Source organism: Macrobrachium rosenbergii, chromosome 36, assembly GCF_040412425.1.
Source record: "Macrobrachium rosenbergii isolate ZJJX-2024 chromosome 36, ASM4041242v1, whole genome shotgun sequence".
NCBI classification, from domain to species: Eukaryota; Metazoa; Arthropoda; class Malacostraca; order Decapoda; family Palaemonidae; genus Macrobrachium; species Macrobrachium rosenbergii.
In genome coordinates this window covers 12,918,442-12,943,445 of record NC_089776.1, presented here as the reverse complement: position 1 = coordinate 12,943,445, position 25,004 = coordinate 12,918,442, and the positions used below count along the sequence as shown (strand labels likewise).

Here is a 25,004-nt window from a genome sequence, read left to right as displayed (position 1 = left end):
CTGAGACCAAATTCCGTCTGCTATTGTCAACAGTATCTCTCTCTCTCTCTCTCTCTCTCTCTCTCTCTCTCTCTCGACTGAGACCGAACCCCCTTCTGCTTATTGTTCCCAGTCTCTCTCTCTCTCTCTCTCTCTCAAGAGAGAGAGAGAGAAACTACAAGATCAAACTCCCTTCTGCTGTTGCCCACAGTGCTTCTCTCTCTCTCTCTGTAAGACAAATTTATTATGACGTACTCTTAAAGACAAAAGAAAAAAACGTACATAAAGGAGATAGTTGCCTTAACTTCATTTGATTCTGAGTCAGAACAACATATTTATATACTGTTAAGTGGAAGCAACGCAGCCATAATGACACAAATGACTATAATTCTCAAGACAAGGTCCTAACACGGAAAGAATATTTACCATGGTGTTTGGTGATTACAAAAGATAAATGTTGTTCGTAAAAATAGCAATTATAATAAATCACTCAGTCAAAAAATTAGTAATAAATAAAGAATATTCCTAGCACATCACTGCCACAGTAGAAGTGCAGTTAGCTATAGCTACATCACTTCCCACTGAGAGCCATTATATAAAAAAAAAATTAAATTAAACAAAAGAAAAACAGGAGGTATTCGAATTCCACAAGAGAGTCAACTAAAGAAGTAATTGAATTCTGGTCGAATACTAGAAGCGAGTCAATTAAAGAAGTAAATGAATTCTAGTTGAGTTCTAAAAGTGAATCACCTACAGGAGTGCTTCAATTCTAGTTGAATTCTAAAAATGAATTAAGTTATTTGTGTGAATGTCGGATGAAATCACCGAGAAATCATAACAAAGAGAACAGAGGCTTGGTTGTACTTCAACAAGAGCCAATGAATACACACCGGTAGCTGTCTCTGAACTGTCCCTGAACTGAACTAAGCTTTCCCGTTTTGACAGAAGGTTGTCCTGTCAAAGACTGTAGGCTGTAGAATAACGACATCTACAAGCATAACCTTCTTGTGAAAGGCTCTCGGTAAATTTATTTTAAAAATCCCCTAGTTGAGCTAGAAAGTAAGGCTTTGAATCTAGGCACCAAGCGAGAGAGAGAGAGAGAGAGAGAGAGAGAGAGAGAGAGAGAGAGAGAGAGAGAGAGAGAGAGAGAGAGAGCTAGTACATATGTTTACAAAGAGTAACTGATTACATATACTGACGAAATCATGAGACGGAAATGTGATATCTAGCTCATGACCGTCCAACAATTTCGGATAGGTCTACGGTAATGTCAGTCAGCAAGAGTGGGGACCACCTTTAATTAATTATATTTCCAGACAACAATTTCTTCATTTTCATGAGTCTTTGATCTTTTTAACGTTCGACAACTAATCCAACTACACTATTCTAACGACAAAGTGTGAAACAACTAAAAGAACAGGCAATGCACCATCAGAGGATAGACTAATATTTTTTAAAATAAAAAAATGCAATTACATCTGTGGCTTGTGCACTTACCTTTACATTCAGGATGTGTGGAGTAATTTGGCGGCTGTGGAGTTTCATCACTGCTCCTGTCTGTGTCACCAGCATCCCCGCCCTCGCTGCCACCTGCGGAGGAGATATTCAGATGCACCACCTCGCTACTGCAAGAGGCCTCTGACACCTCCGAAGGGGAGGGGGCTGCATTGCCTGACGCTGACGCAAACGACTCCTCCGGGTCTTGCTTTACCGGCACTTGGGGCAAAGGCTTCAGGTCATCGGGGCAGGTGGCAGCCTTCCCGGCCTCGTTCGTGTCAGTTCTGGCCACCATGTTGACACTTCTCTTCCCCGAGGAATCGGGATCTTTCCGGACACCGGAGGATTTGGAGGCACTCGGCGGGAGATTCGTCACTGAGGTCGGACACTGACCATCACTTGGGCAGGGGGAGGAGGCACTGTTCACTTCCCGCGCACTGGCACTTCCTGATAATTTCGTCGTCAGCAGAGCCGCCTTGTTAAAGTTAACTGACGCCTGCTGGCTCTCGAGGTCGCCTCGGCTCTCGAGAGTTTCCTCCGATTCCTCAAAGGTCTCCACTTCGTATTCCTCGGTAATCACAAAGTTGTCGCGGTGTTTGTTGTCATGATCACTGGATTTGAACGAGGGCCACTGGCATGTGGAGGACAGGGCCGAGGTGTGGGGGAATGAGTGCGGGCGTGTGGGAGGTGGGTGGTGGGTGGGTGGAGGTGGGCGGTGAGGAGAGAAGGCAGTGTGGTGTGGATGACGGCCACTGCCCTGTGGTAGACTGTTGAGAGCGGACGAGGCAGAAGACGCTAGAGCCACATGTTTCAATGTGGCGTCGGCCTCGGCAGCGGCGTTCTGGGCAGGCCAGATTGGGGCTGCATCGGGGCTGGAGGGGGTCTGCGGGGGAGCCCTGGGCGGGGGAGGGGGAGACCCACACCTTCCTCTGTGGGGGTCAGCTAGGGCACGCGCCCAGACCACCTCTCTGTCCTCAGAAGAACTCTGACCTCTGGAGGTGGAGGAGGAAGGCGTTGCCGACGGGGGGTCAAACGGAGGAGGAACACTCTCACCCTCCTCCTCCTCCTCCTCCTCCTCTTCCCCTCCTCCTCTCCCTGCCCCTCCCTCTTATCTCTTTGCACTTTTTCTTTTCGATTTCCTCGCTGGTGTCTTTCATCACCTGAAGGGCCTTTCTTTTCCTCGTCTTTGTCATTCGCCTCCTCCTCTTCCCCCTCCTGCGCTTCACCTCCTCCGCCTTTGCCATCATCATCACCACGCCTATCATCATCTTCAGCATCATCATCTTCATCATCATCATCGTCGTCCTCACTGTCATCCTGGAGCCACCTGGAAGTGAAAGTATCTATCATTAACATTATCCAGCATCACTATCATCATCCCCTAACAAAACTTCCCCAAAAATTATTCATCAATAACCACAATTGTGCCACAAATGTGCTTTCATCATGTGGCATCACATTTCAAAGGTAGAAAAAAAGGTCTGGGCAAAGCGAAAGTGACAGAAGGAAAGTGTGGAGTCCCATTAAGTTAATAATAATAATAATAATAATAATAATAATAATAATAATAATAATAATAATAATAATAACATTCTTTACATCAGCTCAGGGTCATATACATGAAAATTGTTATACTTCGACTTAAGAGGGATATATCATTTCTGACAAGTCTGCATGAATTTCAGCACTATGAAAGTGAAGAGAAAGAAAAAAAAAGATTATCAAATTTAGCATCAGCCTCTTGAAGTTCCGTGCCATATTGGTCAGTTTTTAAGAAAAGTAAGAAAAAAAAGAATCAAATTTTGTTTCGGTCTCTTAAGGTCTGTGCCAATTTGGGCAGTTGGTAAGAAAAGTAGGGAAAACAAAGGAAATCAAATTTAATTTCAGTCTCTTAAGTTCTGTGCTGTTTTGGTCAGTTTATGAGAAAAGTAAGAAAAAAAGCTAATCTAATTAAGTTTGTCTCCTAAGTTCTGTGTCATATTGGTCCGTTTATGAGAAAAGTAAAAAAAAAAAGCTAATCTAATTTAGTTTGTCTCCTAAGTTGTGTGTCATATTGGTCCGTTTATGAGAAAAGTAAAAAAAAAAAGCTAATCTAATTTAGTTTGTCTCCTAAGTTCTGTGTAATATTGGTCCGTTTATGAGAAAAGTAAAAAAAAAATGCTAATCAAAAATAGTTTCACTCTCTTGAGTTCTGTGTCATATTGGTCAGTTTATGAGAGAAGAAAGAAAAAAAACTAATCTAAATTAGTTTGCCTTCTAAGTTCTGTGTTATATTGGTCAGTTAATGAGAAAAGTAAAAAAAAAAAAAAAAAGCTAATCAAATATAGTTTCACCCTCTTAAGTTTCGTGTCATATTGGTCAGTTCACGAGTTAAGCACAAAAAAAAAAAAACTAATAAGTTCTGTGTCATACTGGTCAGTTTATGAGAAAATCAAGCAAAAAAACTAATCTAATTTATGTTCGGTCTCTCGAAAGTTCTGCGCCATATATATCTCTCCGGGTCAGCTGAAGAGAAAGCAATTCGCGATTCCTGTCGTGCGTGAATTTGACGAGGAAATGTCAGGATGGAAATAATTAACAGCAAATCCTCACTCCGCGACTGGTCGTTTCTTTGTCAGACCTCGAGAATTTATCAAACGAAAATGAAAATAATTGGTCTTTATGACCTCCGTTTTAAAACAAAAATTGACTCGCTCTTAGTCAAACCTCGAAAAAATATAAATAACGGAAAAAGAAATTGGCCTTTGTGATTTCTATTTCAAAACACGACACAAAGATGAGAAAGGTGGCTGGGCCAATAAAAATAAATCATAAAACAAAGTCTAACAATTATCTAAAAAAAAAAACTTTAATAAGGAAAGAATAAACTAGGATAATACACGGCTAAAAACAATTCATATCTGGAAAAACCTTGATAAGAAAAAATTAACAATAAGCCAACTGAACGAAAATGCACCTCTTAAAAACAAACTCACTAGCTACCATCAGAAAAAAGTTAACCAACACTTAATCACAGGCCTCAACTGGGCATTAAAGCATTTAACCATAAAAAAACAACTTCTGAGTTTAGAGAATTTGTACCAAGTTGATAAGCGTTTATAAATGCAATAATGGTCTGTTACAATACACAGTCGTCCATTACTCTTGCAGAACGCATTATCTGCCTTTGGTCTTTGGTATGCAGAGGTTTCACTCTCTCTCTCTCTCTCTCTCTCTCTCTCTCTCTCTCTCTCTCTCTCTCTCTCTCTCTGTAAAAACGAGAAAATAATAGCTCTTTTTCCATATTCTCTCTCACTCACTCTCTCTCTCTCTCTCAGGAAAGAGGGAATAATAATAGGTCTTTACGCAATATACGATCTCTCTCTCTCTCTCTCTCTCTCTCTCTCTCTCTCTCTCTCTCTCTCTCTCTCTCTCTGGGAAAGAGGAAATAATAATAGGTCATTCATTACGATCACTCTCTCTCTCTCTCTCTCTCTCTCTCTCTCTCTCTCTGGAAAAGACAAAATAGTAATAGCTCTTTCCATACTGTACAAAATCTCTCTCTCTCTCTCTGGAAAAGACAAAATAGTAATAGCTCTTTCCATACTGTACAAAATCTTTCTCTCTCTCTCTCCTCTCTCTCTCTCTGGAAAAGACAAAATAGTAATAGCTCTTTCCATATTGTACAAAATCTCTCTCTCTCTCTCTCTCTCTCTCTCTCTCTCTCTCTCTCTCTCTCTCTCTCTCTCTCTCTCTGGAAAAGAGAAAATAATATACATTATCCAATCTTGCGAATCAGCACCACCTGCCGATCGACAGTCCGGATAAATTCTCCCGCATCTTTATTCTACGGTAATTTTTAACATTCGCCCATGACTCGCAATTATTTCACGAGAGAGAGAGAGAGAGAGAGAGAGAGAGAGAGAGAGAGAGAGAGAGAGAGAGAGAGAGAGAGAGAGATCCCTTACCACTCCCAAAACCGGAGAAGGTGGTGAATGAAATTAGGTTTGCATATGTCCATATACCTCACATTTTTCGTTCTGAAAGTCCCTCTTTTCAGATAAGTAATGTCACTTCAGTGATGTTCAAAACATAGGCAATCACTGAAAGTTAAAAAAAATACGATATATAATATTTTCTCCCTTTTCTTACGTCACAATATACAGGTCAGAATTCGTAATGAAGCGTCACTTAAGGAATGGAATGGAATATAGAATTTAGGCCAAAGACCAAGCACTGGGACCTAACTGGCCATTCAGCCTTGAAAGGGAAATTGAGAGTGAGAAGTTTGAAAGGTGTAACAGGAGGAAAACCTCTAGGCCAAAGACCAAACACTGGGACCGAAGTGGCCATTCAGCCTAAGTTTGAAACAATCGTTAGGAGAAGGTGGATAGCAAGAAGAAAGAGAATATGAACAGAGGTACAGCAAAAGTAATAAAAGAAGTTGCAGCTAGGGACCGAAGGGACGCTGCAAAGAACCTTAATGCCTACAGTGCACCGCGTGAGGTGTACTGACAGCATTACCCCCCTCCGGGGGGTTAATTAAGCATCTCATGAATTTTCTTTAAATCGACGAAAACAGGATCACGTGACAACTAACTAACGTCACCTTCATTCCAGTTCAAAAAAGTTTTTCATTTTACATTTAAAGTTTAGATTCAACAAGTAATGTCGACCTTCACAATTAATATTCCTTCTTAACTGTCCCATATTTAAAAATTCCATCTTCACTGATGATTACATCAGAAAGATAAAAAACTACAATTTCTATTAGTTACTGAAAACATAAGATAATACCAAATGATAAAGAGATTATGATATAGAACTAACTCGTGCTGATTCATTTGAGATAAGGAAAACGGGAATAATGCGCAAAAGATTTTTTGTCATATTGACTTAAAGAAAACGGGAAAATTAACGAGTATTGTTTGCCACATTAAGCAAATACTTTAAAAACTTTCCCAATTTAAACCTGAGGATTTGGCGCAATTGGAACTTCAGAAGTTCAAGCGAAGATGCGATGCGCTAACACCCTATAATACAATTCTCCTTGCATTTTAATAATCTACTTACATATTCATTTATTTAATTATCTATTTGTTAATGTATCTCTTTTTCTAATTACTGACCTCTATCTGTATTTCCCTTTACCTTGAGCTAATTCTTTCGAATGAAAGCCATATTTTAGAAGCTTGCATTTCAAGTTAATGGCTTCTGCAGGCTTGTTTCATATGAATTGGGTTTAAATTCTTATTAAAAATATAAAAAAATACTATATTTAAGAAAACATCTATATGAGAGCATGAGGGGGAATTATTGAAAAATATTGCACATGTGTGAATACAAGAGTGGGGTGAAATGTGATACAGACCAAAACATTATCATGCAAAAAAAACACACACACACACCCGGTTTCTACCCCCTAAACTGGGGCTTTCAAAAGAACCTGTCAGAAATTTCCATAGCGAATGATGATGATGATGAGATAGAAGTGAATTCTGGAGTGAGAATTACCGATATTTGCACGGAGGATAATTGCAAGGAGAGAGAGAGAGAGAGAGAGAGAGAGAGAGAGAGAGAGAGAGAGAGAGAGAGAGAGAGAGAGAGAGAGGTGATAATTAACTGGAGAAAATTTGAAAAAGAACGGAGAGAATCATCGAGCTTTAACTTGAGAATAATTATGAAGAGAGAGAGAGAGAGAGAGAATAGAGAGACATGTAACTGGAGACTAACCATGAGAGAGAGAGAGAGAGAGAGAGAGAGAGAGAGAGAGAGAGAGAGAGAGAGAGAGAGAGACCGGCAAATTTACCCAAGTACAAACTGGACAGGTCTTGAAACCCAATGAACATTCTCAGTCAATTTTCGACAAAGTTTGGTCATTCTATTATTTAAGAAAAAACATGAATATGAATGAAAATGTAAAACCCTATCATGATACAAGATTAAAGGAACTATAAACCTATATATTCTTTGCATGTGAAATATCAAAAAAGCGTAGTATTAAAATGAAAGGTATACAATCCGCCATAGACATCACACTTATATTAGAATATAGAATTTAGTCCAAAGGGCAAGCGCTGGGACCTATGGGGTCATTCAGCGCTGAAAGGAAAGTTATATACGAGTAAAACGGATTAGGTAAAATTACCCTAATTACCATACGTTTCCTTTAATAAAACAAAACAGATAAAAGAATAACAAAACAAAGGAAGTACATTAGAAGAAAAATATCATAAGAGAACCACATTAAAAGGAAAACTGACTGACAAAAGATAATACAACGAGAGAAAAAACGCATGTTTATGTTTGTCAACAAACATTGCATGTTAAATGTTTCTCCTACACAGCTTCCTTAAATGCAACAGTACATGCTTGCTATTTAGCACTTAACATTTCAGACTCATCAAGTCCATTATGATAAATTAGACAAATAACTCCTGTTGAGCTCCAGACATGATAAAATCAAGATAAATTAGAGTTTCAGAGAGAGAGAGAGAGAGAGAGAGAGAGAGAGAGAGAGAGAGAGAGAGATTATGTTACCTTGAGCATGTCATGCACCCAAAAATATGAGCTCAAAGTGCTGACAGCAGCCTACGTATAATTCTTTAAGCTTGTTCTTAAACCTCTATGAAAAAGCTACAATAATAATAATAATAATAGTAATAATAATAATAATAATAATGTTAATAATAATAATAATAATAAAAATAATAATAATAATAATAATAATAAGAAAAACACAAATTAAATAAGAATAAAGATGATAAAATTTGTTAAATATGTCACACAGAATCGATATGATTGAAATCACTTTGAACGGCATTTTTTAAACAATGCTCACTGAATTAATAAATAAATTATCAATTCGCCAAACAACCAATAAATGGAATAATGACAGCAAAAGAACGCTAAACAAAAGCACGATTAACATAGGAAAAATCTATAATAAAATTACAAGAATCGAAATTACAAAGTCGAATGGAAAGCAAATATTCTTCTCTTACGCAACAATAGTGATCATAATTAACGCATTATTATAATTTACGAAAATCCTACAACCCACAAGCCACAAACCTTAATTATTTACGGATATTACAACTTTGGAAAAATAAATCCACACAGTTATGTATGTGTACATATATGTAAAAATAAATCTAAAGAGAGACAGCTTTCGGGAATCTGTTCGAAAAAGGGGAATCGAACAGATTCCCAAAAGCCCTCTGTAGAGATTTGTTTCTAAATTCATGTACTCATGTTTGAGTAAATATAGTTGACGATAAATCTCTACAGAGAGCTTTCGGGAATCTGTTCGAAAAAGGAGAATCGAACAGATTCCCGAAAGCTCTCTGTAGAGATTTATTTCGAAATACATGTACCCACGTATGGGTAAATATATTTAAAAATAAATCTCTACAGAGAGCTTTCGGGAATCTGTTCGAAAAAGCTCTGTGGAGATTTATTTTTAAATATAGATATACCCATACACTACTGCGTGTGGATTTGTTTCTCCATTTCAAGACTCGTGCTACTATGAGTATTCTTTGATTACAACTTCGTCCATAAATTCTGAGCGCTCACATTAAAAGGAAGAGAGAGGGGAAAAAACTGTAGTCTAGAACCGCGTCCCTGTCAAAATAAATACCAGGCGGGACAAGAGAACTCACTGTTCAACATGAGATAGAGAACAGGCACATCTACACTTGACGTGAGGTTGAATAATTTAGTGATTAAAAGCGTAGGATGGCTTGCATATTCGTACGTAAAAAAAAAAAAAAAAAAAAATTAGCCCTCATTCCTTGGAAAAACCTTCGTAATTGAGACACAGAGAGAGAGAGAGAGAGAGAGAGAGAGAGAGAGAGAGAGAGAGAGACTCTTGAGGAGAGAGAGAGAGAGAAAAAGAGAGAGAGGGAGAGGGGGACTCTTGTAGGATCGCAGGTTGCATATTCGTACGGAAAAAAAATTAGCTCTCATTCCTTGGAAAACCTCAGTAATTAAGAGAGAGAGAGAGAGAGAGAGAGAGAGAGAGAGAGAGAGAGAGAGAGAGAGAGAGAGAGAAAGTGTTTTTGAGTACAAGACGCGATAAGCAACATCCCCCTTTCTCCCCTCGGTGTAATTAAATACTTGTAATACATAAGGTAACTTCAATAGAACACATCAGACAATCTAAATATCTATAGATGAGACATAATTACATTTACTAGATAATGTCCAATACACATTTCAAAAAGAATGTTTTTAAAGATATTATACTAAAAGTATTCTAAAATTAATAATTTTATACGTTTAAAACACTAAACTGCCATAGAATATGAAAATTCCAAAATGGACTGCTAATTCCTACACATTTCCTCATTCTCTCCTTTCTTAATGAGGCGACTGGTTCTATCCAACTGTAACTGAATTTATAAATATAAGCAATCAAGAACTATAAGATACAAGTCTTTTATGCTCTACAACGAAAATGATTCTCTCTCTCTCTCTCTCTCTCTCTCTCTCTCTCTCTCTCTCTCTCTCTCTCTCTCTCTCTCTCCTTGGAACTACCTTGTAGAACAGAATATAGAACAGAATATAGAATAGACTCTAGACCAAAGGCCACTGGAACCGAAATTGAGAGTAAAAAGTTTCTAAAGTTGTAACAGGAGGAAAACCTCGCAGTTCCACTGAATCAACTCTCAGGAGTGAATTTAGAAAAGTAAGATGGAAGAAAGAGAATATGAACGGAGGTTGAATAAAAGGAATGAAAGGGGTTGCAGTTGGGGGCCGTAGAGACACTGCAAAGAACTTTTAGTGCCTACAGTACACCGCTTAAGGTGCACTGAGTGCTCTACTCCCCTGCGGAGTAGATGGAAATAGTATCACGTACTTGAACGACGGCAAGATTTAACAAAGGTATATTTATTCAACAGCATTATGGTTCTTATTGTTACAATTGCAGAAGACGGAAAATTCCTAACTTGGCAGCCTTGGGAAAGTTGACGTTGATTTAAAATAGGTTCTCGCTGTCAGTACTCGAGAATAAAATCAACACGAGATGAGAGGGCTTAAGAAATGCTTTGAAAGGTTAAAAACATAAAAAAAAAACTAAACACTGCAACCTTGTTCTCTTTATAATATACGCTTGTAACTCCCATTTCCGCCTTCGTTTGAAAGCTCCTCCCACAACTTGCAAGTTATTTTTTCCATTTATTCAGATATTTCACTCCCATCGCGGCGTTCTTCCGTCAGAAATAAAATTCCGCCGGAATTTAAAAAAAAAAAAAAAACATCTGGCCTCAAATGAAAATGTAAGTGTGATAAAGATTAAAATTTAGATTAAAACTTAAATTCAGTCATGCAATTCTTCGAGAGTATTTTCTGCAGCCGCCATAACTGTATAGTGATTGAAACAGAACAGAACAGAATAGAATATCGAATTTAGGCCAAAGGCCAAGTGCTGGGACCTATGAGGTCATTCAGCGCCGAAGGGAAAATTAAGAGGAATAAAAAGGTTTGAAAGATGTAACGGGAGGAAAACTTCGCACATGCTCTTTGAAACAATTATTATTATTATTATTATTATTATTATTATTATTATTATTATTATTATTATTATTATTATTATTATTCAGAAGATGAACCCTATTCATATGGAACAAGCCCAACACAGGGGCCACTGACTTGAAATTCAAACTTCAAAAGAGTATTATGGTGTTCATTTGAAAGAAGTAACAGAAGATAATAGGAAATACGGAAAGAAGAGATCAGTTATTAGAAAAGAGAAGCCAAAGACACTACTCACTCCATTTCCCCCCCAATAAAACCAAATATCAAGGACTCTTTAATCCGTCGAATGCAACGCAATGTACAAATTCGATCATTTGCCATGCTCAGCAAGAGGTCTTTCTTAAACGGGGTCAGAATAGGTCAAAGAACCGATACCGATCAATGGTCGATAAGATATCCTAAAATGATTTGGGACCTGAGAGAGAGAGAGAGAGAGAGAGAGAGAGAGAGAGAGAGAGAGAGAGAGAGAGAGAGAGAGAGAGAGAGGGCACAAGGGCAACAGACGGAATGAGAGAAAGAGTCACCTCTTGACTTGTCAAGCATTTACAAGCAATGGGCGTTAAGTAGTTTCGTTTCGGATTATATACTTCGGTGACCCAGGGTTAGACCTTAAATGAAACTAGTATTTAAGCAAAGGGGACGTCCACATCTCTGTAACAAAAAGGGGATATCCATATATTTATAAGAATATATATATATATATATATATATATATATATATATATATATATATATATACATATATATATACATATAGTGAAACGTGATTTATATAGGCACATGTACCACAAGGAAAATCATACACTGGGTTTGAATCCTGACCAGTTTCGTCTTTATGGCTAAGGCATTTTCAGAGGACCAGTTTTTAATTTTACATGTAGTACGTGTTTATATAATGTAAAATCAATTGCTTCAAAACTTTCTTATCCAAAAAAGAGGTATACCTAAAACACTGATCAACCATATCATTTTATGTAGTTACATGAAACCCTACGGGATACTTAAACACCACGACAAAACGCCTAGCAGAGCGTTAAAATTCTAAAGTATGTTTGAGACGCCCAAATGGCAATCATTACGGGCAATCGAGCGTTGCCTAATGGACCATGAACGTCTATTTATTTGCCTCAAATGTAGGATAGCCTCTAGAAGTCTAGAGTCTAGACTGTAGGTCCAGGGATTAGACGCTCTAATCTCTTGGTCTATAATGATTAGCTCTAAGTTACCTCTACGTTCACAGAGATAAACAGCATTTTCAAGATAAGTCCTAATGCTTTCTTTTCCGTTTCCAGCCTTATTAGAGTAGGCCTATGGAGGGCGGAAAAAGCAATTGCCCTTGAAAGTTAGACTAACGGAGGGATGTCATGATTTCCCGTCTGGGAAATTTTTATCATTAATAATTTACAACAAATTTAAGGCACACGTAAAGAAAATACGAACAGGAAGACACTATAAAAGTTTGGTTCCAATTGGGTATTGTATGGCAACTGTATTACATATTTTCTAAAGCAAATATACAACCATTGTAAATGTTGTAGGGAGGTGCAGCAATGAAAGTCATTAAACAAGATAACTCACACCTCTTTGGGAACATAATCATCAATAATCGATGCTGCTTATTAGAAAAGGCTGGGTCCTATGAAAGGAATAAAAGAAAATAATTATGAAATCTAAATATTTTAGAAAACTGCCATTCTTTAGTCTTGGGCCTCAAACAGCGACCAAGTTCTGACAATCTAATAAAACCATGCTCAGTTATAAAGCCATTTACTTTGTGATATAACTAAGCACTTAAAGTGACTACATGGTCAACATTTAAGCCACGATAGTCACCATAATGATCCCTACACTATTGAGCCACAAGTTAATCATTACAAGATAAATCAAATGATTTACTATGCATTACATACAACCGAAGGCTGGACACCATTACAAATTCTGTAGACCATGTCAGTTATTCAGTTTAGAAGCTTTTATTTACATACATTACACACAACTGCATTTAAGAAAAGCAAAATTATCTACTCTGTCTTAAAAAAGCAAAAATTTCTACTGTATGTCTTACAAGCACAAATTTCTAATGTTTGTCTTACAACAAGCAAAAATTTCTATTGTCTTTGAAAAGCAAAACTTCCTACTGCAAGTCTTAAATAAGCAAAGATATCCACCGTATGTCTTAAAAAGGCAAAAGTTAATCCCATATGTCTTTAAAAAAAAGCGTTAAGTTTCTGCAATTTTTCTCATACCCAAGATACCACGAAACACTACAGTACAAAGTGACATGACAAAACAGAAGTAGATAGTACTAAACATGAAACGCCCAGCTCCCGCGTAAAATAAACAGTTACTCTTGAAAAACACCTTTTCCCTGCTCCCCGCCCTGATCATCTCTAAGAACTCGATGCTGTCTGTTGATGTTACAAATATCCTTCGTGAATTATGATCCTTCTCGAGGGTTGTCATCTCTCCCTGACATTCCCCATCCTTACCGCCATGAAGACAGCCGGTATATTATTATTACAGAACCACAACATGTACCCAAAAAAGCACTGAGGGTGGAAGGCCACGCAACGTATGCGCACAGCATTCCGCGCATGACAGCACAAGAGGGCGAATAGTAAATATTTATGTGAAAACATAACTTAGCAATGACCTTTCGCTCCTAACGATAAACAACATCGAATATTCACCCAACTCAGCCGCAGACAGTTGCTAAGCGCATTATGCAAGATGATCACCTCTGGTCCACGTTGAGTAAATTCTCAGGAACACGTCGTTCTGCGCATTAAAAGTGAAGCTACGCTAAAACCGAAGATCTCGGGACAAAATGAAGCAATTTACAACGTAGGGGCCAAGCTTCATGTCCTTATGAAACGAATCTGGAAGTACTTATTACCACCGTTTATAAATGAGGATGTTCCGAGCTTCGTTTAGCCTCGGAGCAAACATCGCAGGGCGCGCCAATACGCCATAAAAGGCTCTCGTAATAAAGGCGATTCAGCCCGACCGATCAGCGAAGCAGCCATCATAAAGATTAACATAAACACATATTCAAGCCTCATAGCTCAAAGAATCACCAAGTCATAAAATGGCCGGGCAACCATAATTAATAGGTCTGTTTCATGTGGATGACTAAGCTAACTTGGGAGAGAGCACGTGGACTTATGCATGGCAGCTGCAGACGAGCACTTAAAATGAGCACCACATAATGTTTTGGCGTCCAGGGACTTTCTTAATGCAAGTTTCTTATTCATGGTTGATTGCCTCTTCGGGTATCGCTTACGAAACTGGGCGAGGCACCCCCGTGCTTTCTACGCATAAGAGATCACTTGAGAAACCTAGTACTATGTGGCTCTTGCGCCAACCAAAGCCGCGCTTATATTACGCATAAGTAATCAATACGCCCTCAAGCCCATGGTTAAAAATAATATATTACCCAAAAGTAATTAATAATCCTTCAAGTCCAAGATTAAATGCAACCTTGGTTTCGATGAATCCAATTTACGAGAGGCGGGTAGCTTTCGAGCCATTCAGTAAAAGATGCAAATAGCGTAATTGATAAGAATGAATAAACACGATCACTGGTTATAAAGTGAACTTGCGGCAGTGCCGTCAATCATTATGAGTCTAATGGGAGCCCTTGGAAGTTAAGAGGCTCCTGAGTCATCGAATCAGGCCCAAGAGAGGGAAATCAAACGCCGGATTCATCAGAGCACAAGCGTCGTTCAGAGGCCGAAGTGAAATATTAGCCTAGACATCTGTTTCTCTGAAATTACTCATTAGAGGCCATGATGAATCAGTACAAATTACACTCAGGCTCTTGAGGTAAATAATAACTATTATATAAAGCTCAAAATATATGAGTAACAGCGAGGTTGTATTTCGGGAGAATGCAGTCTTCATCAAGTGATAGACAACTGTAGTTACAGCAGTGGATACAGGTAACAAAAATCAAAACTATCTATAACTAATTATATCTATAATGAAATAAGTTTTTATACACTACATAATTTCGAAATTCATGCCTCGAATTTCAGTTGCACTCAGATTATCTCAGTGCCCGAGGAAATACAATCTTTAACCTAAGAACAACAAATAATGCAACGGCAAATTAAAGAGAACTCTGTAACCGTTAAGAGAGAGAGAGAGAGAGAGAGAGAGAGAGAGAGAGAGAGAGAGAGAGAGCTTGATCATGAAAAGAATCAATTTAAGTCTATAGAGCAGCGACTGCAGGACCATTGGGTAGGAAAGATGGCCCAGTTAGGAGCCTAGAAAGCTGTCCTTCAGCGTAAAGAAGAGGTACCTCTTCGAGGGAGAGAAAATACCAAGAGGAGATAAAGCCAAGACAAGCAACCGATCAGGAGGTACTGAGAAACCATTTATCACCGAGAGAGTTGCAGGTGATGAGGTCTGTACGTAACGAAAGGCCAAAGTTGACGATGGAATTACAGACAAGAAATTGATGGACATAAAAACGGTGGGGACCTAAGGAATGATAGGCTCTTCACAAAGAGGAAAAATCAAAGAATTCTTTTTAAGCTATCGTTCTAAAGCTTTTATTATTATTATTATTTTTTTTTTTTTTGCCAAGTCATCAACCCCTGTGGCATTCTAGGTTTGCATCAAGCCCTCTGTAAACAGGGCCCATATGAATTTGGCATTGCTTCTAGGGTACAATATGCTATGTTTACAAAGATAAAACAGAATTTCCCTTCAGTTAGCTAACGATCTAATAATGATTTTTAGCTGAAACATTGAAAAAATCTGAAAATTTCCTTAGAATGTTACACTCATATACACTTTATTCCCAAGTTGGAAATCTGTAACAAAAGATAATTTATTTATTAGTCTAAGCTGACTTAATTTTATTACGTCCAAACAAGATTGGTCATAAACTTTAACAAAATGAACTGTATATGCAAATCAGTAACTGGTATTTGCATGAATCTGTAAATACTGAAGACAAAACCAAAAAGTCACTGAAATGTTGCTTGGTAATATACTTGCCATCTTGAGATACCAAAAACAAGAGAGCAGACAAGAAAAACAACTTTGACAGAAAACAAGCAAAACCTTTCAGATAACTCTCTCTCTCTCTCTCTCTCTCTCTCTCTCTCTCTCTCTCTCTCTCTCTCTCTCTCTCCCTGACAACTCTGCCCACACGTACTTATAACACAACAGAGTACATGACGATGTAGCAGCATGAGTTCAGACAAGTACATTATCTGCCAGAGTACATTAAGGCGGGTCCCATTTTAACAAGAGCAACTATGCGAACACGATGACCACAGAACACCGTGACAGGATAATCTTGAGCTAGACAAATGGACCAAGACAGACGGACAGACAAACGTTGACGTCATTAAGTCTACTGACCGCAAGATGGAATGAAGTGGCGTTCCTCTTTCCTACGGACCTCTAGACTCATGGGCTTCTAGACTTATAATATTGTTATTTATTTTTCATTAACTTCCTCTTAACAGCTTTAATTTTGTATTTTAACTTTCTGTTTGCTGTTCCCTTTTCTTGATTATTTAATTTCTTCCATTTTTTCCTCTATTTTTTTAACGTTTTTACAAGTCAAATTGCGACGAAGCTTCGAGCACCGACAAAAGCATTATGCAGCGTCTAAAAGCATCCTTTAACTCCCTTGAAGGCTCTTCCATTAAGAGTTCGTGATTTAAGCCACTTTCCTAACCGGGTTAAAAAGCAGGAAATACACACACACCAGCACTCAAGCACACTGCTCCAAAAGAAGAGAAAGCCCCGAAGAATGGTTGTGTCAACAGTTTAATTGTGCTTTGTCTAATCTGCTTCATTCAGCACCAGTTTTTTGTCAACGTTTTTTTTTAACACTAATCGCGTTTTCTTTGCTCTCTTACTTTCCCCTTGGTTCAGATATTTCACCCAGAAATCGTCTCTTAGACCATCACTCAGTGACACGTCAAAATCTACGCGGAACTATTTCTGCTCGTTTTCTTTGAAATGTTAAACTTCTAAAGAAAATGTGCCAACAACAAAACTTAGTTTTTATATATAACAAAAATCCAGTTGCAATTTCTGATCGTCTACCACAGATTAACTTAGAAGCATTTTGTACCAAACTCTCTGAAAAGACGATCAGACCTTTTGTCTTCCTTAACTTTTGTTAGTTCACAAAACAGGAATAAAAGATGAAAACGATGGTATTAGACGGTTTATAAAATCAAGGATAATAAAAAATAGATATATACTGATAAAATCTTACATGGGTAACGACAGAAAAATATTAACATGGAAATGCGTAGATTTGTAAAATGAACACGCTAAAATATTTGTCAACCCGAATGGTAGGATAAAATTAATTTGTTAATTTTTTGTAAAACTAAGTCAACTTTGATTAAATTTTGCTTGCGATAATGTTAAAAATGTAAAATATTGTATATTTTCTCTAATAAAAGATAAAAAAATTTCTCTGTTAAGGACATAGCCTAATAATATCACAATAGATCCATACCTGGCAATTATCTCACGCTGTGTTAAAATACCCATTCTCTTTACGATTTACCCACTATATCTGTTCTAATGGAACTTCATTACCTACTATCCCTAATCTTCAAGAATAATTCACTAAATATAAGCTGTGACTGACTTTTACTTATCCTCCACCTAGCTGGGATAATTAATTCTTTCGCTTCAGCAAGAGTAATAGGGAGAGAGAGAGAGAGCGCGCATTATACACACATTGTTTAACAATTTCGGTAGACTAAAATTAGGTGAATATTTTTTAAAAATAAACTCCAGCTTTTATATATATATATATATATATATATATATATATATATATATATATATATATGTGTGTGTGTGTGTGTGTGTGTGTGTGTGTGTGTGTGTGTATCATATATTCAACACGTATAAAACAGCAGGAAAAATCAGAATTTACAGGTCAGTATAAGGTTTATATTACAAAAGCAGAAGGACTGAAAGTATTTATATTTAAAGAAAATTTACGCTCGTATAAAATTTTCAGAGCCAAACATTTTCTGGTAGAGCCATTTTAATTTTTTCAGTTTATTTTACTTCTGCAATAACATCGTGCGTTCAAATCTACAGTAAATGTACCTTATAAAATTTAAATCGCGAAGTACAGTTTAACACATAAAAAAGGCTTTTCGGAAACAAAGAAAGTGAACTGACAAGTTCTCGTAACCAACAGCTCAACGCCACCTCCCACCCCGAGGGTCCCGCAACAATCCTCCCATCCCCACCACACAACCACCTGAGTGGCAGCTCACGGATTCCTAACTCTCTCTCCTCCCAAACTAAATCGCATTAATGTTTAAATCTGCAATAATATCTTGTCGTAATCTACTCATCCCCATACCTCCCGTCTCCACCTCTTCCCTCGTCTCCCACCCCTTACCATCCCCCTCCCCCGGGAGTCCCCCCTTGTAAACACAGTTAATCATCCCGTGTGGCAAATTATAGACCACCATCAGGCTCCGAGTGGGTGGCGTGATGGAGGCTTCTGTCAAAAAGGAATGCCACATCTCTCTCTCTCTCTCTCTCTCTCTCTCTCTCTCTCAAAGCAATGGGTCTCTATCTATCTATCTATCTATCTGTATCACAGAGCAACGTCTAAAACAAGCACAAGTGCAAATGAGGGAGACTCATCTAAATTCTAATGGCGGAGTCCCTAAGGTGGGTTATTTATCCCCCCAGCTGGCCAAGAGGTCAAGCTCACATCTCGTTTGTGCGCCCAGTTAATCATTATTAACGACTGATAACGCATCTCTCTCTCTCTCTCTCTCTCTCTCTCTCTCTCTCTCTCTCTCTCTCTCTCATTTGATAAAGCAGTGCTTTATCGTGTCCAGGATGCAACCCCATCACGGGCTGCAATTATCAATTACTCATGCGAAATGTTCTTCTCCATTGGAAGTATAAACTTCCCATTTTCTTCAACAAAGAAACAGGCAAAGGAAAATGGTGTTACTTTTGGTCGAAGACAAATCGCCTCGATGTAGACTTACGACATTGTCTTCTGGTAAAGGAGGTGCAATTAACTGTAATTAAAAGGGTCAAGTCATTGTGTAATTGAACTTTGTTAAGTCAGTAATTAAAAGGACATATAACGCCATGTCCCATACAAAGTCTGTTTACCTCTTTTGACTGTGAGAAATCATCCCACACAAGGCTTCCAAAAAACATATAACGTGTCCTAGTCAAAGTCTGTTTACCTTTGACCAATAATAATAATAGTCCACCAATAATAATAATAATAATAATAATAATAATAATAATAATAATCTATTTCATCAGTAAAACAATTAATTGCAAAAATCCTTAGTTTAAGTACTTGTCACATTTTCTTTATAAGTATCAGTAATGAACGAAACAGCACACATTTACCTTTTCTCTCTCTCTCTCTCTCTCTCTCTCTCTCTCTCTCTCTCTCTCTCTCTTCATTAATCAGTTAACATGTGCACTATCAAAATGGAGAGCCTCAACAAGGTAATCTTCAGTGAAACAATTCTCAATATACTTGCAGGATTCTCTCTCTCTCTCTCTCTCTCTCTCTCTCTCTCTCTCTCTCTCTCTCTCTCTCTCAAATCTGAAGGTCTCAAGAGGTAATGTCAGTGAAACAATTCTTAATACACTTGTGTGATGGTCTCTCTCTCTCTCTCTCTCTCTCTCGACTTGACAGGCCAGGCCTGACGACCGAGCCATCCGTGAAAGATCCTGGGGTGGCCTTATACCCGAAACTGCCTGGCTGTCAGTCTAAGCATCCGATAGTCTGTCACTCATTTGGACATGAGACACACACACACACAAACTTCAATTAACAAACAAAGAAACGCGAGGCAAACGATCCTAAACACTTTTGATTTGTATAGAATAGAATATAGAATTTAGGCCAAAGACCAATTGCTGGGACCTTTGAGGTCATTCAGCGCTAAAAATGGAAATTAACAGTAGAAAGGTTTGAAAGGCATAACTAGAGGAAAACCTCGCAGTTGCACAATGAAACAATTATTAAGAGAGGGTGAGAGAAAGATGGAAGACAGAGAATATGAACGGAAGTATAGTAAAAGGAATCATAGGGATAAGAGGGGTTGCAGCTAGGGGCCGCAGGGACGTTGCAAAGAGCCTTAAGCAACGCCTACAGTGCACTGCATGAGGTGAACTAGCACTACCCCCTACGGGGTTTTAATTTGTGTGTACATGATCAAATGATAAAAACTGAAGTGTCTGTGTCTGTTTGTGAAGTATGAGGTCACCGACAACATCAAATATCATTTTGTGAAAAGTGTCACTTAATTTGGACATTATGGTGATTGTGCAGTTCATGGGGTCATTGCCGAGTGGTCGCTTAAAATACCTGGCTGTTATTCATGTTAAAAAGCATTACTTTGTTTCATGAAGTTGCATTTGCGTATACTAAACTATCTAGTTCAAAATCAGTGAAATTTAAACAATTATTATTACACTTTCCTTAAACAATTATCACACTTTCTCTCACTGGTCAGCTACAGAGATGATTACGACAGTAACACAAAAAAGTAAAATATTATCAAAAACCAAATTTAACAATTAAAAACTATTGAATTAGATACAATTCGTAAGAACAGTAATAAAAACATCAAATGCAAACAATGAAAAACAGATTTGAAATCAAATACATTTAAAAGAAAGACGGTAATTTAACCATCTAATACAAAAGTAAATATAATTATAATGGTTACTTGAAAGTTCATGATAATAACTTACCGAATAAAAATTCTAATCTAGCTACATCTTACACATGACAGCATGAAAAAAGACACATACGTAATGGTCGAGTTATGTAGTTACTTTACAACACTAACAAAAGCCAACGAATAAATACGACGGCAGAGATGATAAGTAAATCAACCACAAAAGTGAAAATAAACAATTCTTCAGAAAAGTGATATTACTTAGAATTTTCTACAACTTGTGGAATTCGTCTTTCAGATGGGATAAACCAAACAAAGGCGCTGTCACTGTATGAGAGAGAGAGAGAGAGAGAGAGAGAGAGAGAGAGAGAGAGAGAGAGAGAGAGAGAGAGAGAGAGATGCTCTGCTCTTTTTAAAAAAACAAAATGCTTAAACTGTGTTCTCTTATTATAATGAGAGAGAGAGAGAGAGAGAGAGAGAGAGAGAGAGAGAGAGAGAGAGAGAGAGAGAGAGATGCTTTGCTCTTTCCTTAAAAAAATCCTTGAACCGTGTTTCCTTATTATAATGAGAGAGAGAGAGAGAGAAGAGGATGCTCCCCTCTTTTCCTTAAAAACAAAATGCTTAAAACGTGTTCTCTTATTAGCGAGAGAGAGAGAGAGAGAGAGAGAGAGAGAGAGAGAGAGAGAGAGAGAGAGAGATGCTCTGCTCTTTTCCTTAAAAACAAAATGCTTAAACTGTGTTCTCTTATTATAATGAGAGAGAGAGAGAGAGAGAGAGAGAGAGAGAGAGAGAGAGAGAGATGCTTTGCTCTTTTCCTTAAAAAAATCCTTGAACTGTGCTTATTAAAATGAGAGAGAGAGAGAGAGAGATGCTCCCTCTTTCCTTAAAAACAAAATGCTTAAAACGTGTTCTCTTATTATAATGAGAGAGAGAGAGAGAGAGAGAGAGAGAGAGAGAGAGAGAGAGAGAGAGAGAGAGAGATGCTTTGCTCTTTTCCTTAAAAAAAAATCCTTGAACCGTGTTTCCTTATTATAATGAGAGAGAGAGAGAGAGAGAGAGGATGCTCCCCTCTTTTCCTTAAAAACAAAATGCTTAAAACGTGTTCTCTTATTATAATGAGAGAGAGAGAGAGAGAGAGAGAGAGAGAGATGCTCTGCTCTTTTCCTTAAAAACAAAATGCTTAAACTGTGTTCTCTTATTATAATGAGAGAGAGAGAGAGAGAGAGAGAGAGAGAGAGAGAGAGAGAGAGAGAGAGAGAGAGAGAGAGAGAGAGAGATGCTTTGCTCTTTTCCTTAAAAAAAAATCCTTGAAGTGTTTCCTTATTATAATGAGAGAGAGAGAGAGAGAGAGAGGATGCTCCCTCTTTCCTTAAAAACAAAATGCTTAAAACGTTCTCTTATTAGCGAGAGAGAGAGAGAGAGAGAGAGAGAGAGAGAGAGAGAGAGAGAGAGAGAGAGAGAGAGAGATCCCTTTTCCTTAAAAAAACAAAATGCTTAAACTGTGTTCTCTTATTATAATGAGAGAGAGAGAGAGAGAGAGAGAGAGAGAGAGAGAGAGAGAGAGAGAGAAGATGCTTTGTTTTTCCTTCTTATTATAATGAGAGAGAGAGAGAGAGAGAGAGGACATCCTTAAAAACAAAAATGCTTAAAATTAAACCTTAAAGGAGAGAGAGAGAGAGAGAGAGAGAGAGAGAGAGAGAGAGAGAGAGAGAGAGAGAGAGAGAGAGAGAGAGAGAGAGACGAACAAGAAGCGAGAGTCTCTGCTCTTTTCCCTTAAAAAAAACGTTGAAAACGTTTTCTCTCATTACAGGGGTGAAAAACACATCCACCATTAAACCAAAGGAGAGAGAGAGAGAGAGAGAGAGAGAGAGAGAGAGAGAGAGAGAGAGAGAGAGACGAACAAGAAGCGAGATCCTCTGCTCTTTTCCCTTAAAATAAAAAAAACACGTTGAAAACGTTTTCTCTCATTACAGGGGGAAAGACCCATCCACCATTAAACCCAAGAACATTCGTCTTCAGCCAAGACGTCTTGTACATAACACCAGCCACTAATTCTGGCCGCCTTGTCTGACTACTCAGCATAATTATACATCGGGTACTTTTGATAATGAAGGAGGACTCTTTCTCGAGGAGTGAGTTAGAGCTCCACTGAGCACTGAGCACTCTTCCTAGAAATCGTTCAGGGTGAAATGAGGGTCCTTGTCACTTACACAAAGGATTAAAGGCGATCCTTGTGCTAAATTAAGGTGCGTTGACTAATGTCCTTAGCGAGGTCGTGTTAACAAAATTACCATCAAGGCTCAAGTCGTTAGTTATGAATAATGAATATTAATGACCTTGATACAAAAGGTCATTCTTTCTATTTCCCAAAGGATCCTCTTACACAATTCGTGAAGATATTTGTATAAAAGATTATAATAGTAATAATGAAAATGGATGTTTACTTAACAATTTTGCCTTCTTTTAACTATACTGATGTTTCTTATCACCTTGCAAGCAAATTTAAATAGATATAACCTCCCCTCGCCTTATAAACTGCCCCTCGGGCACCACTGTGGCTCATAATACATACCGGATTCCATTACTGGATTCACAAGGACCACTTCAAATTTCTGAGCACCCAGTTTTGGGGTGGGGTTGCTAGCCCCGTAAGCTACGCTCCCCTGATGGTACGGGTTACTTACGTAACCATCCTTCCAAGTACTGATCTGACGTGGTGTAGCTTAAATTCATATATAGAGAGAATAGCACAGTCCAAGGACTGACCAAATCCACTGTTTAGTCGATAATTTTGCGCTAGTGTTGTTAAAGGGCTCTAATTCACCACTTGCATGAGAAAGAAGTAGAGTTCAGTTTTACAGTTCTCTCTCTCTCTCTCTCTCTCTCTCTCTCTCTCTCTCTCTCTCTCTCTCTCTCTCTCTCTCTCTTATGCTTTCCTATTTCTTTTTGTAAATAGCACTTTTTCCCCTCGAATAAAACTTTGAATCTTAAGAGCAGTTCTCTTACTGGACCCCTTTTCAACCAGTTTTCTTGCCCGTCAAAACTAACTCATTAACATTCTATAAATCACTCAGCAAAATCATTCTAAAAAATCATTCTGTAAAACCAAACCATTGCAGAAAATATTTAAGAAAAAAAAATCTTTGTAATCACGTAACTGATATTAACCAGAACACATTCTCTTTCTACAAGTATCTTCAGCTGAATATACACTGATTTCCAGTAATGTCTCAGAACATTGAATATCTTTTGTAAATCCTGACCACTTATGGGGCAATTTTTTTTATTATAAGGTACGAAATATAAATTCAACCTTTCCTACAACTAATTGCAAATGATAAAGGAAAATACAGTAATCGGTAACAAATCTTCATCGTGTACGTTGGATAAACTTAAAACTCGATGGTTTACTCCAAACAATAATAATACATTTTCCACAACTGAAAAAAAAAAGTTAGACCTTTAAAAAACATCGTTGCGTCACAGCCTCTAAATTGTCACCAAGAGACATCCTGAAAGTCTCGACCCTTCTCCAAAGGACCTCGACTTTTTACTATGTCATAAAAGAATCCTTAAGATAGGATATGAAGAGTCCCCCATATGCAAGCCTTCCCTATCCTATTAGGGCGTATCCTCATAAAGAGGTCTCTTGGTGGAGTCCAAGGAGGAGTCCTATCACACCCTTTCCATGCTCTTTTAAACTCTCCTGGGAGAGTCCTATATCGATGGCCAGTATCAGCGACCACCCCAGGGGGCGGGGGGGCCGTCCTTAGCCGATAATGCATTCGGGGCTACATTTTCCTATCAAGATAGAGGACCGGAATGTGAGTGACTATGGCGGATAATTCCAACGGGGCCGGTTTGACACGCCGGGTGCAAATCTGAATTAAGCTGATAATAGGATCCCTCGAGCGTTACTTACAATTAGCCGACAAGGGCTGCCTCCTTTCGTGCCAACGGGCAATATAACGACTATACTGCCCCGGACGCTATAAGCAGAGTGGGTACTGGGTACTGGGTACTGTTAGGTCGCGTCCTTTCGCCCTAACACTGCGGTTGGTCTCTGACCTATGACAGAGTAGGTTAAATTTCTGGGCAGCCAAACTGTCATTACATGTCATCTTTTGGACGCCTGACTGGGGTTCTAAAATACAATTATTACCGTTACTAAATAATAATACACGGAATAACGTAATTCGTGTTTAAGTGACGGATGTTGGCTTGCCATGTTGTTGCTTAGTTTCAATGAACCTAGAGGAATTTTGCCTAAATAGATTGTTTACGCATCAAAATCAGTTTTTGCGTAATGTACACCACATCATTACAAAT

At 38.2% G+C, this 25,004-nt stretch overlaps 1 protein-coding gene across 1 annotated transcript in view; it reads right to left on the bottom strand.

Moving 5' to 3' along the window:
- LOC136856635 (uncharacterized) overlaps positions 1-25,004 on the bottom strand; it is a 949,691-nt gene that overhangs the window by 795,468 nt on the left and 129,219 nt on the right. Inside the window, 2 exon segments of the mRNA XM_067134595.1 lie at positions 1,477-2,542; positions 2,545-2,803. Coding sequence (XP_066990696.1) covers positions 1,477-2,542; positions 2,545-2,803 — 1,325 coding nt within the window.